The sequence below is a fragment of the Rissa tridactyla genome, chromosome 1, assembly GCF_028500815.1.
Source record: "Rissa tridactyla isolate bRisTri1 chromosome 1, bRisTri1.patW.cur.20221130, whole genome shotgun sequence".
Classification (NCBI taxonomy): Eukaryota; Metazoa; Chordata; class Aves; order Charadriiformes; family Laridae; genus Rissa; species Rissa tridactyla.
Window position 1 is genome coordinate 154,867,905 of NC_071466.1, and position 18,577 is coordinate 154,886,481.

Genomic DNA, 18,577 nt, shown 5'->3' on the forward strand with positions numbered 1-18,577 from the left:
TTTAAACTTTCCAAAGACTTTTTACAGTCTCCTTCACAAGCAGCTATCAAAGAAACCTGGCAGGGAAAAGTCATGGCACAGTTTAAAATCCGAGCAAGAGAGAATTAGACATAAATAGCTATTTCTCACTGTTGACAGAGGTTAATACTAGAGTGACCTAGGGACCAGCCTTAGGACTGGAGCAAGGGCATTCAACCCGCGTATTAGTGAACTGAAAGGGAAGGTGAAGAGCAAGGAGACTATATCCCCCTGATTATTTCAGATTCTTGTGGCCAGTGAGGATTGCAAGAAGCTTTGGAAAGACCTAGCAAGGCTGGGGAATGTGCCAGATGCAATGAATCCACAGATAGCTCTGCAGAATTTTTGTCGCTGCTGTAAATTAAGAAAGAAAAAAATTGCTGCTTCTGCCTGAGAACAGCTAAAATACTGTCTCAGGCTTATGATATTTTTGTTATTGTTGTTGGGCTGTTTCCTGCTGTTCCAGCTCTCTTCAGGACCAGGTCAGCTTTAGTGCTAATGCAGGAAGAGAGGCTGGGGCTCAGCCCAAGACAGGGGGGCGGAGGGGGGAAATACAAATCTGCCTTTTCAGCAGCATTTGCTACTTTAATTGTTCCATCAAACTGCAGCAACAAATGATTTGTCCAAAAATGAAACAAGATCTGTCACATCATAAGGAAATCAGCTCTCCTGGATCTGGAGACAACCACTTAATAGTTTGGAACATCCTTCTTCTCCGCAGAGGAAAGCGACGGACAGCAATAATCTACTGGCCACTGTGTCTTTCTGTACACTGCAATTCTCCCACTACTGCAGCAGTGACAGCAACACACTTGTAAAAGCCATGACCGCTTACACCACTGTATCTCATACCAGTTGCATAAGAACCCTTTACACCAGACCCCTTTGAATAGCGATTTTCTTCCTCCTCCACTGCAGTTCACAGAAGCTCATCAAGCAAGGCCTGTGAGATTATCTACTGAAAAGGTGTCTGTAGCAGTGCTTAAAGCGAACTTAGAGGTGACAGCTGTGAAAAATGAAGTCATTTGCAGCCAGCCTACGCAGGCACTCCTGCCACTGCAAGCTAGAAGAGGGGGAGCTGCCTCAAGGACAGGACTCAAAGCTTTGTCACACCGGATTAGCTAACCTTCAGCCAAATAGATTTGTGCTTCCCAGCCTCGAGTGGGATTGCTTATTACGAAAGGGAAAGAGTTTAGCACTTGTTTATTTATGTTGAAATATACGTTTATCTTTGTTATTTCTGCATTAAGGATTACTGGATTGGGTGACTGGTTCTCAAACTTTTCTGTATAAGGAGTCTACATGTAAACAGAAGAAAGTTTCATAACTTCCAACCAGCTATAAATAAATAAATGGAACTTGGGCATTCCCAAAGAGAAGAGAGACAGAGCCTGAAAGTGTAGAAAGCCCGTACAAAGAAGTGCTTGGTGATTGTTTTTCACTTATATACTGTCAATTTTAAACACACTTTTGCATTTTAGGAGGGCTGCTGTGTTCATCTATTTCAGGAATAAACATTACAACTGCTTTCCTGTGCTTTTTGCAACGCTATATTTCACAATGCTATTTCAACCCTGCAGAATATAGTGGTTTTACAGTTCAAGATTAAATAATAGCACCATTTAGAAAGCAAATATTGAGCCAAAGAACTTCAAAGCTGCAACATTCACTTATTCAGCTTTCATGCATTTAAAATCACAACTAAAATAAAAAGGAAATGAAAAAGCATAATTCATTCATTTGAAAATAGGTTCCAATTAATATCTTCAAGTTTAGACTTATTTCTTTTGCTGTCTCCTAAATTACAACATTAAAAAAAAACAAATAAAAACTTTTTTCAACTCTCATTTCACTGTACTGAGCTAATTCACTCTGGAGCAGAAACTACTGGACTGTGTAAACCTGGTTTATTAGTAAATGCATTGCAACAGACACTCATTGCTCTCCTTTCCCATAGAGTAAAAACTTTCTGCTGCCTTAGCCATAAAGATAGCTTTGCTGCAAGAATCGTGGATATGAATGCTGGCCATATTTTGCCATTCCGTATTTTTTTTTTCCAAGTGTTGTTGCAATGCTTACTTTGCATTATTTTTGCTCTTTATGTTGCCTGATAATTTTCTATGTTCCCTAATAAAAATTAAAAATTTCCTGCTGTGCCCCTCACGTATTACCTTTAGAGATCTTCTCTGCAGCTGTCACTTTCCAATGTCATTTCCTCCAAAACTCATCAATTCATAATCAAAGAGAAAGCAATGTTTTGGACCCTTTCCCTAAGCCAGGATGACTATATTTATTTCCAGGTTCTCTATTCGCACAGGTCTGAGTGAGACTCAGTTTCATTCAATCCTACATTTTTCTTCCTTGATTAGCAGGTACCATGAATACAGCTGAATGACTGCAGTCCCAGTGCAATCCTTAGTTCTGGAAGGACATTAACTCTCGGTGATGAGTCAACAAGTCATGAAAAAGTGATATTCACCTATCACCTACAAATGCAGCTGCTTTGACAGTACAGCCACAGGCACTGCTTGTGATCCTGGATGCTCCTTCAGCTTCTTGTCTTGTGTTTGTTGAAAATTCCTCCCTGTCACTGGCTCCACTGTTTAACCACCTTTTATTTTCCAGACAAATACCATTTCTTGGCATGCAAGCAGGACAAATTCAGAATTCTTCAACTTGGTAGCACCATACTGGGCAGCTGTATTACACAGGTTAACAGTGCTTACACTCATGAGTATTTCCTACTTTTGATCACCTCTTTCCAGAGGGAAATTATAATTTGACCCAAGGTCAAAGCCATTGTTTTCAAGGAGTGACTCGTTAAATAACCATGAAACTGTGGGATGCAAGGATTTTCTGGGGACTTAGCTTATTTATATGTTGGTTTACATGTACTTTTTCATATGTTGGTTTATGTGTAGTTTTTTTTTCTTCCCCCCGTATATACTACTTAGCTATGTTGTATCAGCCCAAGTTCCTTTACTGCAAAAATAACTTGTTGCAGGAACGCTCCGAGCTCGACTTTAGCTTCACAAAAGCAAACCACTGCAGATCAAAACAGTGAAACTATTTAATACTCTCCCTAATATTTTCCCTTAATATTTCTGAAGAAAGGGAAGCACTACATCTCACAGAAATAGAATAGGGAAAAAAAAAAATAATCAAAGTTTTTGAGAAGGCCTGGCGTCCTGTAGGCACTTGGCCTGGCTATCCATTGAAACAGTGCCATGTGGAAATAGTTGCCTGAAGAAACTGTGGAAAATAGAGAGCGGATTGCTAATACACAAACCCTTGATGTCTAATGTTTCATGTTTCTCTGGTGTAGTCACGTAACATTGGGGAAAACTGTTTTAAGATGCTACCAGTACTGGCACAGGCATGGAGACAAGTAGACTTTCTGTGCGACATTGTATCAAAACACAGATAAGAATTTGAGTAAATTGCAATTCTCAGCTTGGTGGACAAGCCATTAATCTTCCAGCTATCACAGGCAAGAGCACAGAGCTCATTTTTGATGTTGTTTTTTGTTGTTGGTTGGGGGTTTTTTTGTTTGTAGTTTTTTTGTTTGTTTTTGTCTGTTTATTGTTTGGTTGGTTTGGGCTTTTGGGTTTTTTTGAGTTTGGTTTTTTTTTTAAAGTTTTCCAGGAGAAGTTTAGTCAGGCCTTTGCAAAGGAAGTAGAAGATTCCCATGACTATTTCCACACCTGCTTATGAGCTGCCACTCAAAGCCAAGTACATTCATTTAACTCCTCATGTGTTTGCAACAAAATTGCCCTGAATTCTTCAATTCTCAAGAAGAAATTCTTATACATTAGGTATCAGTTGTGATAACAAGGATGTCTGAATTCAACTGGTAGAAAAATTTCATTAGTTCTTGTTGTTATACTAACCCTGCCAAAGATATACTGATGAAGGTATCAATTTTTAATCACAAAACTGTATCAAAGTCCATGGATCAGGGAAATTCCTACCTCTTATTACCTGGTGATCAATGGTCCATAAGTAAGATAAATTACTCTCTCTCTGAAAAGAAAGCAAACTAACTTAAAAAAAATAGAAATCAACTTCTATACTAGCTCTTCCTCTGCCTATTTACATATACAGAAGTTTCCCCCAGGCTACAAGGGATTATTCTATTTTAATCATAGAGCATACAAAGTACACATCCCAGCGTTAAAACAGAGAACTGAGAGACAGAATAATCACTTCATCTACCATTATAGGTAGATGAATTTGTGAACACAAAGAAAAAGCTGACTGAGTTTCTCATTTTGCCAAAAGAAAGCCTGGAAAAACCCTAACTGCCAATAACATGTTAGAAAGTGACAATGTTTCTTACTATTAACCTGTCAAAAAATAAATTTAGTATAATTTCAAAACCTCTGTAAGACAAGCTTTTGTTTTTATTTAGTCAAACCCCTTAATAGGCCAACTCCCTTACTAGCTATTAGCCTTATCACTGCTGCTCTTACATTAAATAAAACTTAACAAGAAACTTGCTGCCCTCTCAGTCCTGCATCCACAGAGAGTATCATTGCTTTTCTTAACGCAACTGCTGTCAAGAATGACAAAGGCAGCTTTAAGGCTGCTGGTCTCAGCCATCAGCTTTTTAACAGCAGAACACAAAACATCTGAACAAATATCCCAAATCCTCAGTAAATGGATGAGACAACATGGCCATTCAGTAGGTGCACACAGCTACTACCTGGCAATGGTCTGAACATTTCCTCGGGAGAGGATCTAGTAGAATACACCGTTTTCTGAAAAGGTTTACACTAGACAGGTCGAGCTCATGTCACCTCTTTCAAATCACCATTTCCTCACTCCGGTAAATTGTCACTATTGAAAAGAACAATAATCTGGTTGAAACCTTTTTTTAAAAGGTGATAATTTTCTGCCTAGATAGCCGTGAAATTATTGATGGGTTTTCACAGCCACCAGTGGGAAAAATGCATTTGGAAGTCACAATGTGTCACAGCTGCTCTCTGCCAGGAAAATGCTTGTGCATGCAGCAGGCAGCTCCGCATTGACACGGGCCTCTGCTTCACAGCAAAACTCAAGTTCAATAGAGCAGCATTTCTCAGTCCAAATGGCTGAGTAGCACCAAACACCTAAGTTTTTCTAAAAAAAAAAAAGTTAAAAACAACAACAAAAGAAATCATAGAGCATGTTGCATCTATCATTTCAGAGCAGGAAGGCAATAAACAGCATCTTCAGCATGAACACACAGAAGTGTCACAGAACATTGTAAGTCAAAATATATGAAACGCCAATGAATTTCAGTCATTGGGATTACAGATTATGTCTCACAAATGCACACACAAATCTTATTCATAAAAATATCAAATGCTGGTTTGTTGAATGCAAAACCTGAATGTAATAGCTTTCTTTGCCTTATCACCTCAACAACTATTGCCCACCACCACCACCCCCAGTCTGAAGTTCAGATGTTTATGAATTTGGCTTATAACTGTTATCAAAAATGTTTTGTCTCCAATGCAATTGTGAAGAAGTGAGCTCAAAATAGAAAATGGTCTAGGAAAAACTACTCAGTCACTATGGGATCTTATTTTCATATCCTTCCCTTACCTCCTTTGTTTGTTGGTGCAAAATTCTGCAAGGCCTACTCCAGCTCCTCTCCGGCTTCTAGGTCTGTCTTTTTACCCTTCTGCATTACAGCTGGTCTTTTAAATGCTGATCTTTACCATACCGTTTTGTCTAATTAATTAAAAATAAGATATCTGTTGCTGAGTCATCCTGCCATTAAAATGTCGAACCTTGGAGGGATGCAATTGCTCAGGTATATTCTGTATTATGCTCTATCACAACTAACAAGAAAATTGGAGTCGCAAGACCAACTACACTGTAAAATGCAGTAGAACCGCAATACACATGATGTCTTCTGTTTCTGCCAGCAGTATGATGTATTAACCCTCAACAGTTCGGTATGTAAATTAAGTACCTTGCAAGTTTAAGAAAATTATATTGCTCCAAAGGTCGAAACAAAATAAAGAGTCATTTACATTCTTCCTACCTACCTGTAGCATTATGAGAGAAGCAGTCAAAAGGGTGTCAAGCACTCAAACAATGTGTAGGTTAAAACACTTGTGTTACATCCACTTTACTTCAGGGTAGCACCAAGGATCCCCGTGGCACCACTGATACTACTGTATTTTGCAACCACTTTGTCTTCTGGTAGCATTCAGAAAAAAACAAAAAAAAGGAGCAAGTAAATCATATAATTCCAATCCTCCAACTATTCAGTGGACACCTGATGTGAAGAAAAGCAGCAAGGAGATAAAACATCCGATAAAAAAAGAAATAGGACATGCTACCGTAATATTTAAAGTGGAGAACAAGCCTGTAGTAGTAAGGAAATAGGATGGGAAAGAGTCTTTACTTAATTCTTCCTCTTATGCTTTTAATTCCTCCTTTCCTGTTATAGATGACATACAGCCTTAGATGGAGTATTTTCTAGTAACAGCTACAAAAAAGTTCCCTGCCTACTTTCTAGGCACTTATTAAAAAAGAGAAAGCTGTGATGAGGGTAAAGTACAGCATTTGAAAGCTGTACATTCAGGAAGGGCACATAAAGATGAGAGAATGGGAGCACATGTCACAGGTCAGCTCTGGCATATGGAGAACAAATGCAGTTGACAGAACGTGACCTTTAGAAATCACTCAGGGAAATTCTGACATCAATTTATAGTACATTTCACTTTCTGTAAATCTCACCTCCGACAGTAAAAACACCCAACCTTCAAACCCAACCTCTGAGCTTTGCAAATTGGGAACAAGGGGATCCTCTTTTCCCCAAAGCAACCATCTGTTAAGTAAGTGCTAATTTATTTATTTTTTAAAAGAAAAAAACCACAAAAACAAACCCAATATATATCCAGCTCTTTATAGTGAGAACACAGCTTTAGATGCATCTCCTTAAGTATACAGGTTATGCAGCTTTATTGCTGTAGGCTAGGTCTTTTTTCTTTCAAGTTATTATTTAATATGGCTTTGTAAGTATTTCATTTATAGCTGTCATCAGAAATTTCATTAATTTATAAGCTTGGGTTTTGTTCTTACGTTTTAACCCTCTGACACTAGAAATTGATGTACTTCCCATCTGTTTCATATCTCTTTAAATAAGCTCTTCAGTGCTTTTGAGAAGGTTATTGACACCAACTGCAAAACACACAGAAAAACCCTTTAAGGCATGTCAGGTCCTGAGAGATAACCCTTCAATCAGCTTATAGGTTAAATGCACAAAAAAGAAGGAAAGAAATTAAGTTTTCCTGCTGAGAAGTGAAACACAGATAAGTTTGTGCATGGTCATAAACCAAACCCATTGCTGTTGTATTCATCTCAGTTCTAATGATATCTCATCACATGCCTCAAACGGAAACTCAAACATTTCCTCTTATATTCTATTTATGGCTACTATTTAGGATTTACCTACATGTAGATATTGCTATCAGGTGTAGGACTAGGTTTTCATTACAATTTGTCAGAAGTATAGTTGTGAAGTATCCTTCAGTACAACTCTTCTTAGATAACAGATAAGCACACACTAACATTGGCTACGTTTTTCATTTAAAAATAATGTAAATGATACATCTCTGTTCTAAAAGGCAGAGTTAGAGCTTTGCTTTATGCAAAGAAGTATGCAAAGGGACAAAGAAAGAAAACTAAAAACCATTCTTGTTTTAGGAAGCTTCCTAAAGCACATGCAAGGCCCAAACACCCCGCAAATAAAATATATACAAGTAACAAGAATAAATTTGGGAAAGACTTTTGGAACCTAACATTAGAATATTTTTTCATTATAGAAGGTTACCATGTTATGATGGCCATAGTTCACCCAGTATATAATGACAAATTACTGTTTAACAGCCTTTAACAATGGCAGCTATCCTCACTCTCTGCATGCCAAGAGATAAGACACCGGGAAGTCTTTTGCATTGCAGAAACTGAATTAAGTAATAACAACCCCATTCAGATATCTGTCTTAATCTTAGTCCTAATTCAACTTCTACACCTGCCCTGTGCTATAGTGGATTAGGAAATACTACAAAAGTTTAGGGCATCATGCAGCTCTCATGCAGGGCTATCACCACACCAAACACAAACCAAGCTGAATCATTACACAGAGACATGCGAATACTCATCTGGTTTGGTGGCTGCACTGATAAATTGGAAGGGGAAAAAAACCAAAAGCCAAACCCACAAAATTTTGTGTCAACCTGGAACGTATCTGTTGGTTTTCCACTGAAAATAAGTGAAAAAGACCTGGGTGGTTGGATTTATGTCACAATATGCTGCCACTCTTTAAATAAAAGGCTGTATTTCTTAATTAAGTGCATTCCAAAAAGAAAGGGGAAGTATAACTTAATTTCCATGAAAAGCTACATGCTTTTCAAGACTTCCCACCTCCAAACACTTTTAAGGCAACATAGTTAAACATTGATCCAAACTACAAAATGGTTTCTTTTACTTTGAAACAAAGCTTTGCTGAACAAACTGCATTTTCTTCTGAATGTACTGAGGAATTACTTCCAGTTAGAGGAAAACGATAAGAAACACACATGAAGGAATGCTTCAAAGGTAAATAATTTTATATAAGAACCAAACCTGAATTTAGTGTAGGTCAAGAAATTATTTTTGAGACTGAGTTTTGTATCCTTCAAATTTATGCTCAGCTTGAGACTACTGAAAGAAATTTTCCCTTTGCAAGTTTGATAGACGAATTGAAACACACAGCCTATTGTGGTTTTGGCACACTGTCCCGCCTCTCAGCTTCAACAGTCATGAGATGAACCTCAGTGCATGACAAGGAAGACCTCTATTTATAATTTTGAAATGTTGCAAAATGAAGGTATATTTGTGGGAAACAGGAACTCACTGAAAAGTACGGTACTACAGTACACACTGTATTCTGTGGTGGCCTGCAGTATTCATAAAACCAGTAACATTTAGGACAGAGGAGAATGGAGATGGGCACACAGGTGCTTTCCAAATGCAATCTGAACAGTGAAGAATCAAGACATTCCAGGACTTCTCCTATTCGAAGCATGGCTCTCCAAATTAACATTAGATCACGATAGAAAGCAATGGTACCTAAATGCAACTTTTCTTAGTTTAAAGTTAGAAACATTGTTTTGACTGCTAAGGCAGGGAGAGAGGAGCACTGTCCCTAGGAAAAATGCAAACACTATATGTTTTTGAAGCCTTTCAAGGCACCACATGAAACAAAGTGCTTTCCAAGCAACACATCTGGTAAGTTTATAGCATAACTTAATTGAAAGCTGTTCCAAGATGTCAGATTATAAGTAGAACAAAAATATTTTGAGAATACACTTTTCTGAAAACAGAGAAACAATCAAGTGACCCAATTGAAAAAATTGCTTTCTTGAGCCAACTTCCTTTTGGAAGGGAGCTGAGAAATCCATTTGTTCCAAAAGATCAGCCATAAACAAATATTAGGAAAAGTGCTTACATGTAAAGACTAATTTGGTTAGCCAGGCACTGAGGAAAGTGAGTGAAAGAAATCTACGTTCTGAACCTTAACTAGTATTTATTCCTACAGAAGAGCTACCCATTAAAAAACAAAAACCCAGTAAAATGAACACAGGAACTGAAGCACACACATCAATCGCCACTAGCCATCACACTGTTTGAACTGCTTTCGTATTAGTGATGAACTTGTCCTGAATTTTTCCAATATTTGACTGAAAGGCTGTGCATACAGCATTAGAAGTCCCTGTTTTCCAAGTTTAGCACTGAAAAAGAGACAAATTAAGTTTCTTTTGAAATATTTTTTCTGTATTTATAGTTTTCCCTCACCTTCCTGTACTTTTTCTTTAAAAGTGTATATTTTAAAATAAATCTTGTCAAACAATTCAAGCAATTTGATCTAAATCTCCACTGACAAGCAAAATTATAATAGGAAATTCTAGCAAAGTCACCATAAATATGCAACAATAATAATAAATGCACATTTTATTTATAATTCAGCTGTGCTTTTTGTAAATAAATGTTTCAGTTTCTTTGATGAAGTAAAGGACAGAGTGAATTGCCTTAGTCTTCACAGGTAATGGGCGGAACATGCCTCTATCTGCAAACTGTCTCTTAGAATTTAACATGAGTAAGAGATCTTCAACATTATGCGTTACCATTCAAGCTGGAAATGCAGACTACAAGAGAAGAGAATCAACAAAACCTTTTTTAAATGGATGTAATAAAAAAGCAAAACAAAACCAACTTTGTACATTTAGTTCTCAAAGCAGCTTCCATTCCACATTTAAGTCTTATAAGTATCTGAAGATTTTAATCACCGTACATGTGAGCTGGACCTTAGATGCCTTCCACGCAAATAAAAAGTTGTAGCCAGAGATTAATAAAACACAGGAGCAGAAAGCAAACTAAAACTCCACATTTTCTTATCGCACAATTCAAGTTTATTCCATTCATTCTTGCAACACAAACTTAAAAATACAGTATCATTTAGCATTCTGATGTCTGAACCATGATAATGATGAACCCAACTGTGTCAAAACAGTTAACAATGGTGAAAAGAGGAAGTCAAATATCAAAATGCACAGAGCACTAATTTTCTTCCATCACTGCGTAGAAAGATGATTGTTTACCCATTTACAAAATATAATTAAGACAAGTTCATTTTGAAATTTTGCATGCAACACTGCAATTGCTTGACCTAGGACACTCCATTCTAACCAGCCTCTTCTACAAAAAAATTCGATGTTATGTTCAAGGATAAAGTTCCATTTAACTATCATACTCCTTTTCCCATTTGCTCCCCCTTAAGAAAATGGAGCAGAATCCAGAATATACTTAAGGTTATAACTTATTCAGCACAAATTCCAAAGGAAAAGGTTTAAGAACAGAGTGGATTTCCAAGTATATGTGATTCCAGTCTGACAAAGTATTTAAAGTCTGTTTATAGAATGCAAAATAATTTACAGTTCGGTATTTTCATCTAGTTAGGACCTACTCAAAGATACAGGCAGCCACCCATTATTTTTTCCACAATAGAGCTATCAAGAAGGGAACAAATAAACAAGCCCAGTATCTAGACCATTACAAAGGTATAAGCTTTTATTATCACATTATTGTTTGGGTTTTTTTTTTTTAAATCCTGGGCAAAATGATCAATCACCTCTGATGTAGTGCAAAAAGCAAAAAAGTATTTCTTCTTTATGAGCCAAACATTAAATGCCATCTTCCAACTATATCAAAAGGCAGCTTGGGTATATATTACAGCCAAATTAAACACTTGTCTCACTGAAGTTTGCTTGCATTTTTTTTTTCCTCAAGTAAAGTAAGAAAAAAATCAGGTGTCCACATAATTGTAGAAAAAGGGAGGCAAAATTGCCTCAGTGAATCACCAGAAGAGTTAGTACAAAGATGATGTTTCTTTACTATGATAATGCTCACTTAAATGAGAATGGAAGGGAAGGGCAGGAAAGAATACAGAGAAAAAAAAAACTCAAACCCCAAGAACACTATGGCCAGACAACTTGACACTAATCAACACAAAAAACTTGAATAATCAAGTTTTCCACATGAAAACAGATTGCAGTTTTCTAGACTAGTATTTTAATAGCTAATTATTTAATAGCATAATATGGAGGCAAATTTACGCCAAAGATGGTTACTTTCATAGCTGAATAAAGAGTTAAACCTATAGTCTGCGTTCACACTATTACAATGACATGACAATCCAGCACTGATCAGAGATAAGATTAAAGAGTTCTCTTTAAATAGTCATTAAAAGCACTGTTCACCAAACACGCTTGTTCTTTTATCAGCAGCTCACCAATTGATTTATCACTGATTTCCAACTCTTCTGCTCTTCCTTGCCACCCATCTCAAAGAAGCAAACAGTAATTGCACTGTACAGTTTATGGCCAGAATTGATTGTTTTCTCCATTGCTTTTCTTACGGGATATCTACATGTAAATCAGTTTCTACTCTCCTTTTACAGTTTAAATGCAAGGCTTTTTATAGCTGAAACATTCCATCATAATATGCAACATGATTCAAGTAAAACTAAGTCTCCATTAAATATGAGTGGTAGTCACCAGGCTACTTCTACATATCATATTCTCAATTTCAACAGTGATATCAAAATAATATCAGCTACTTTTGTTTAAGAATTCAGCATGAAACGTTATATACATTTGTTTTCTGTATTGTGTATGTTATCAGAAAACTTGAAATCTATATGCCACAAAAGAGAAAGATGTATAGTTTGTGGTACACGCTTTTCTGTTATAAAACCTGTTATTCAGTTTTGGGTGAATCTGCAGTCTAATGAAAATTTTCAAGATGAAAGCCAGAAGCTCAGACATTCCTGAGGATCATAAGATGTGACAGGAATCCCTATAATATCACTAAATACCTTCCCATGAATTATCAAGACTGTCATAGTACTGACATACTTACTGGTTAATCTTATCTAAAAGTCAATGGTTCATGTGGTATGGTTGCATTGGGAACTTTCAGAACAAGCCCCATGCCTTAATGAAATTTAAGAGGTTCATTCAGCCAACACTGAAACACTGATTCTAAGATCTGCACAGTTAAAAGGGTTTTTTTCCTCCAGTAGTTAGAGCAAGACAAGACTTCTACTTGTACATCTTCCCGTTCCTAACACCTGAGCTTAGAAAGCTTACATGTAAGTTTACCAGAAAAGTTTAGCAACAATATTCACCTGATAGGAATGTCTAAATAATTAGCATCCATTTCCACATTTGACTTGATTATCTTTGTGTACCAAACAGCCTGTAGCTTTCACATGCGTCTATAAATTTTATGCTGACATGGTGAGTAAAGAAATTTTATCTTACAATCCTTTTGGAAATAACTACAGTGACATTTTGAATTCTCTCAAAAACAGTTGCTTAAAAATCTGTCCTAGACTAGAACAAATATCGGAAAGAAAAACCTCAAATTCAAGCATCCAAAAGTACCTTGGCAGATATTATGGAGTGTAACACCACCATGCTCCAACTGATCTTTTCTGGTTTACTCAAGAGTCAGAAAAACATTAGTGTGACATCCAATTAGTCAATATAAAGAACAGCCCCAATAACTAGTATCAAAAGTCCTCAAAACTGCAATGTAAGCTTTAGGCAGAAGAAGAATAAAGCTACCCACGGAGAGAGAAGAGAGAAAAGCAACCCAGCCACCTACATTACTACACTTCAGATTATGGCAGACACTAATAGCATGGGACTATTGTCTCCTTCACAATTAGTTTCAGGTACATAGCACAGTACTTCCACCTATAGGAATCTTTCAACAAAAATCTTAGTACTAACCTAGGAGGTTTACAAGCCAAAAATTCAAGATTATGGTCTGTCTTCCTTCTTCCATTTTCACTAGAAATGGGAAGAGATTGTGCACTGAAAAGAAGTCCTAGAGGGACACTGTTCGTAATAGTTTTCAACCCTCTCCAAACAGATTATCTTTGATACAAGCCCCTAACTAGTCTGATTCATAAAGAATTTCCCTCCCCCCAAAGTATTTAGCTGAAGAAGCTGGAAGATGCAAAGAGTGACAGACAGGCAGCAGTGTGAGGCCACAGGAGAGACATTTAAGATATCAGTCCATCCGTCACTGAAGAAGAGTTTTGATTGCCTGGTTGTCAGTGGCTTCAAAGGCAGTTAGTCCATCTGGGCCTTTCACAGTCTTATCAGCACCCTGTAAATATATTGAGAAGGACTGTTAATTCATAAAGCCAACCTGTATGAAGTGTACCAGAAAAGTTACTTACCTTGGATAATTATATTCATTACATTCTTAATGCAGTTATATTCATTGCAATATTCATTACAGCTTCTTAATGCAGTGCATTGTTTTCATTTAGACATCAAACAGGCAAGATTTATGTACAAAACTATTCGGTATGCAGCTAATATAAATTTCAAAATTTACTTTAGAACGAGAAAAAAAGTCACATAACCTTTGTCACACAGCAAGTTGCATGATCAACAAATTATCAGTTAATCTTGGATAGAAACAGCAGGATTTTTGTTTGTTTCCAGCAACTACTCATATGGATGTAAAAATTCAGTATTACGCCCTTCTTTCAAATCTATGTTGCAGCAAGCTTTTTCACATGCTAAATTAAACAGGTAGCCTCTGGAAGAGCTTACTTACTAACAAATCATACTATTTCTTTCTATATCATAAAAGACTACATCCATCTAGGACTGTGCTTCTCTCTCCCATTTTGAAAAAAATCGCTATTGCTACATAGAAAAAAAGCCCAAATCATTCCAAGTCTAAAACTGATCAAGTTTGTTTTGAATAAGCTATGCCTACACCTAAAAGGCAACAAAACAGAATAGGGAGGCAACAGGAGGATAGAGGACAATAGAAATGCACCAACTAGACAAATAGCAGAATAGTAAGCACAAACACAGCCTCAGTGCCAGAATTATGGAAGGAGAGCAAAAGAGAAGCAAAGAGTGATTACCTAGTCACGTTTGTTTTGAGCACTGCATGGTCATACACATAAAAGTGAAAAACCAGACTAAATTATCTAAATTATAAATAGAGTAGTTAAATAAAGGGATAAAAGTTATTAGAGAACACAGGAGTGACTGCAGAGATCAAGAGAGATGTTTCCTGAAAATAAGTTATATTCCAGAACACCTCCTCTTGAGAAGATATGCAAGTCTCACTTTAAAATATGCTTAATCAAGTGACAGAGAAAACACTGTGGGTGGCAAGAGCAGGTACTGCAGAGATTTGTCTTTAGTTTTATGTATAATCTCCCCATTGAGCAAGTGCAAATCTCTTCTCAATTACAAGGAAGGAAGTGCACAGATTAATAGCAAAGGACACCTAATAGTTTTTAAAAAAACATAACGGACCTAGAATTTCAAAAGCTTCTTTACTGATAAAAGATGATACACATTAAAACCCCACTAAACTTTCATACATAATACCATGTCTGTTCTTAAGACAACTCTCAGCCCCCATAATAATCTAATAAACTGGATCTGGCATTACTATGATTTGCTCACAATACTACTTTTCATAACATAGAATACTTTCATCTTTGAAATCTCTACTCTCTTTACTTGTAAATGTTCAATCTGTCATTCTAAAAAAGATGGCTTTACAGTGGTTTCTAAGGCAGCAGTGCTCATCCTGTGGTCCACTAGCCAAACTGATCCTCCTGCAGCCATTCATCTTCCTTGCAGCCCCCTCACTGCAAGACATGAGCTAACAGACTATTTTATTTGGCAGCAGTCAGCTATGGGGCAGCGAGACAGACTTCTGTCACAGAAAATAAAATCGTCTTGAGAACTCCAGTAAAGAATTCAGAGAGGGATACTTATAATTGCAGTAATGCGTAGAACGACAGAACGGTTTAGGTTGGAAGGGACCTTAAATATCACCTAGTTCCGACCATGGGCAGGGTCACCTTCCACTAGACCAGGTTGCATTCCAGAATTCCTTCCTTCACTTTCTCTAGTACCTTCCGGGTAGCAGAATACAGGCATAAGTTTTGGGCATATTTTCAAAATATGCATAAAGCCTTCAAAAAGGCTTCTTTTGCAGATTTTGATTATTTCTATTGCTTAGATAGCACTCTCAGATTACAGTCCATGTGGAAATCAAAAGGGCTTCAAAGCTGTTCTTTGATGGTTACCTCGGAAAACCTGAAAGAACATAGGCTTGAAGAAAAAAGGAATTATGCGGTAACTGACCTACCAGTATTCATCTTGAATCATAGTTTAAAGAACTTTAACTTATAAAACTCTCCACCAATTTAGAGTATAAAAGATATAACTGTTAACTGATGTAACTTTAAAGTATAAAGAGAACTTTTAGTTTAGACATAGGACTGCTTTCCACCCTTACACACATTTGTTACAAACTCGCAAGACCTGAGTTTCTAAACAAGCTTCACTGAATGTAGGCGAAGAGGGTCATGACTACCTAAGGAGGACACCGTTTAATAAACTCAGTGTTAATAAATTAGAAAAATGGGCCCTTAGCTAGGCAGAAAGATTCTTCCCTGCATACAATAGAATGAGAAGGAAATAATAAAGCTTGGGTCAAGAGGGCTTTAGTTTTCAGAAGCACAATACTGCCTGGAAGTTTAATGAAAAGTGCATAGAAGTAAAGTGATTCCACAGTATTGTCTACTTCCCCAAAGTAAAAGCTATTAACACTTTATGTTTGTGTTATATTATTTTCTTAAAATACACACACATATATTTATAAAAATATATATATAAACTCTCTTTCTTTGGTAGGGTAATAACAAACAAGAATGTTTGCCCTCTTAAGCCACTGGGCAAGTTACAAATGTTAAACATGCTTTGAAGGCAGCACAAGAGTGACTAGGATACAGTTGCAGTTCAGAAAAAAAAAAATAAAAGTAAAGCCAAACATGAAGGCAGCAGATAAAGGCAATGCAGAGCTGTCACCAAATCCCGTGAAACTGGAGGCACTTATGAAGCTGGTAGCAGAGTGGTTTACAGAGCAAGCAGCAAACCACCAGAATGAGTTGTCAGATGAAGTTACAGAGGAGGATGTCAGCTTGTTCCAAAAGGTTACGGATGAATTCAGACAACAAATCTATAAACACTTCTTAAATGGAACAGATGTAGGCACCTCTAAAATCCCCAATACAACAACTATGAGAGGAATAAGTGAGCAGAAATGGTCAAACTCACACCTCTTAGCAAATGGCATCCCTTTTGCCATTGTCAGAGGAGGAAAAAAAGGTGCTATTTCTTATAACACATTTTAAGAAGAAAGCAGAGACCAAATTGCATTAGATATTTTACAAAAAGTAGAACTATTTTGAAAGATGAACAAATGGATGAGATTTGTCACATCTTTCACAACAAAATTTATCCTCCATTACAAACATTCAAAATAGTTTGTCTATTATAACACAATATTGGTTTCTCCTACGCTAGAAAAGTATCTTTTTACTTTATGAAATCAAATGTAAGATTCTTAAAGAAAAATGTGAAGCAATTTGAATTTTATTTATCTATCTATATATATGTGTGTGTGTCTTTCTGCTTTTCAAATAGCTATCCCTTAAATCCTCTATCCCTGAAAAAAATAAAAGCCAACTGAAATACGGTAACTGATGTTGCTTCAGGCCAGTTCTTAGTACTCATTACTTTATCTGTTATTTTGTTTCGTAAAAGGATGGTACATAACATGAGCAAAATAAAAATGTGGTATTTTGGAAGACAATTCAGTTCTGACTTCTGTCAAAAGCTACTAAAAATTCAATTCCTCCCTAACAGTAGAATATCTTCTAATATTATTATGTCATTTAACATTTTTAATAATATTGAAATGGCAGAAGTGGAAAAATGAACACAAGATACGACATTACAGCTTCACTTTGAAGTCAAAACACACTGCAAACCAATTTACTGTTTAAAATTACAAAGGCTATTTTGATATGCCTCAAATTCCCAGAAAAATATTTTAAGATTAATAAAAATAATTAGCTACTGTTAATGTAGTAGTAAGACAACAAAGTCTACCTTTGAACTTTATGCAGGAGTGCTCTTTAGTCTAAAGCTAATTACTTGCATGTATTACAGTAAGTAAGAGCAAAACATTTTCAACTGAAACTCAGATGCTGATAGAGTAGTTTTAGGTATCACTCTGCAAACCTCCATACGTCTATTCCTCAGGATGTCTACGGTACGGTATTCCATGCATTTTCCTAAATTTGAAAGATATACTGAGATTTTCCCAAAGGGATTTCAAGGCTATATACTGTATAAGTAAGGCTGGATAGTTTAAAAAGGAAGGATTATTTAAAAAGGGTAGTTTTGTAGAACTATGCAAAACGAATACTTCAAAAGATATGTTTTAAGGATACAGCATTCTGATCTCCAGCCTGACCAAAAAAAGTGTTTATTAGAAAAGCATGTTTCAACTCTGACCTAGAGCGTTTATGCTACTTCTAGTAAGCATAATACCTTAAGACTGAATTCATTCTACTTTAGTAAACTTAACTGTCCCTTGTTGAGGGCAGTAAAAATCATCTTCACCCATTGAGTATTTCTGTACTTGGGATCTTTCAGTTTTTGAGGATTAATATGATGCTCTATTATTACCTACTGGTAATAGTAGGTTAATTTTTTCGGAGGCTGATCTAGCATACACGTAGCAGTAGTTTGTTAATTTAAACATTAAAATCTTGTACCTAAATGGAAGGTAAAGCCTTTCATACTGTAAAGAAAAGTTTCAAGTATAAAGCCTCACATTTTAGGTTTTTTCCCCACTTAAGTATGATTTACGTTTTTATAATTTATGGGCTATGTCATAGGATCATAAAATATCTCAAATTGGAAGGGACCCATAAAGATCATCAAGTTCAATTCCCTGCTCCTCACAGGACAACATTAGAGCTTTAATCCTTATAGGTTTGGAAGGAGTGACATGGTTTGAATATTTTAAACACACCAACAAAAACTTTGGTTTTGATCTTTAATTTACCACATTACTGATGTTTTGGTTTAGTTTATATTGGGCAGGCCTG

General features: G+C 36.4%; 1 protein-coding gene across 1 annotated transcript in view; it reads right to left on the reverse strand.

Moving 5' to 3' along the window:
- Positions 1 to 10,446: 10,446 nt before the first annotated feature.
- MTPN (myotrophin) overlaps positions 10,447 to 18,577 on the reverse strand; it is a 41,755-nt gene continuing 33,624 nt past the window's right edge. Inside the window, exon 4 of the mRNA XM_054197494.1 lies at positions 10,447 to 13,737. Coding sequence (XP_054053469.1) covers positions 13,651 to 13,737 — 87 coding nt within the window. The 3' untranslated portion in view covers positions 10,447 to 13,650. The remainder of the gene's footprint in view (positions 13,738 to 18,577) is intronic.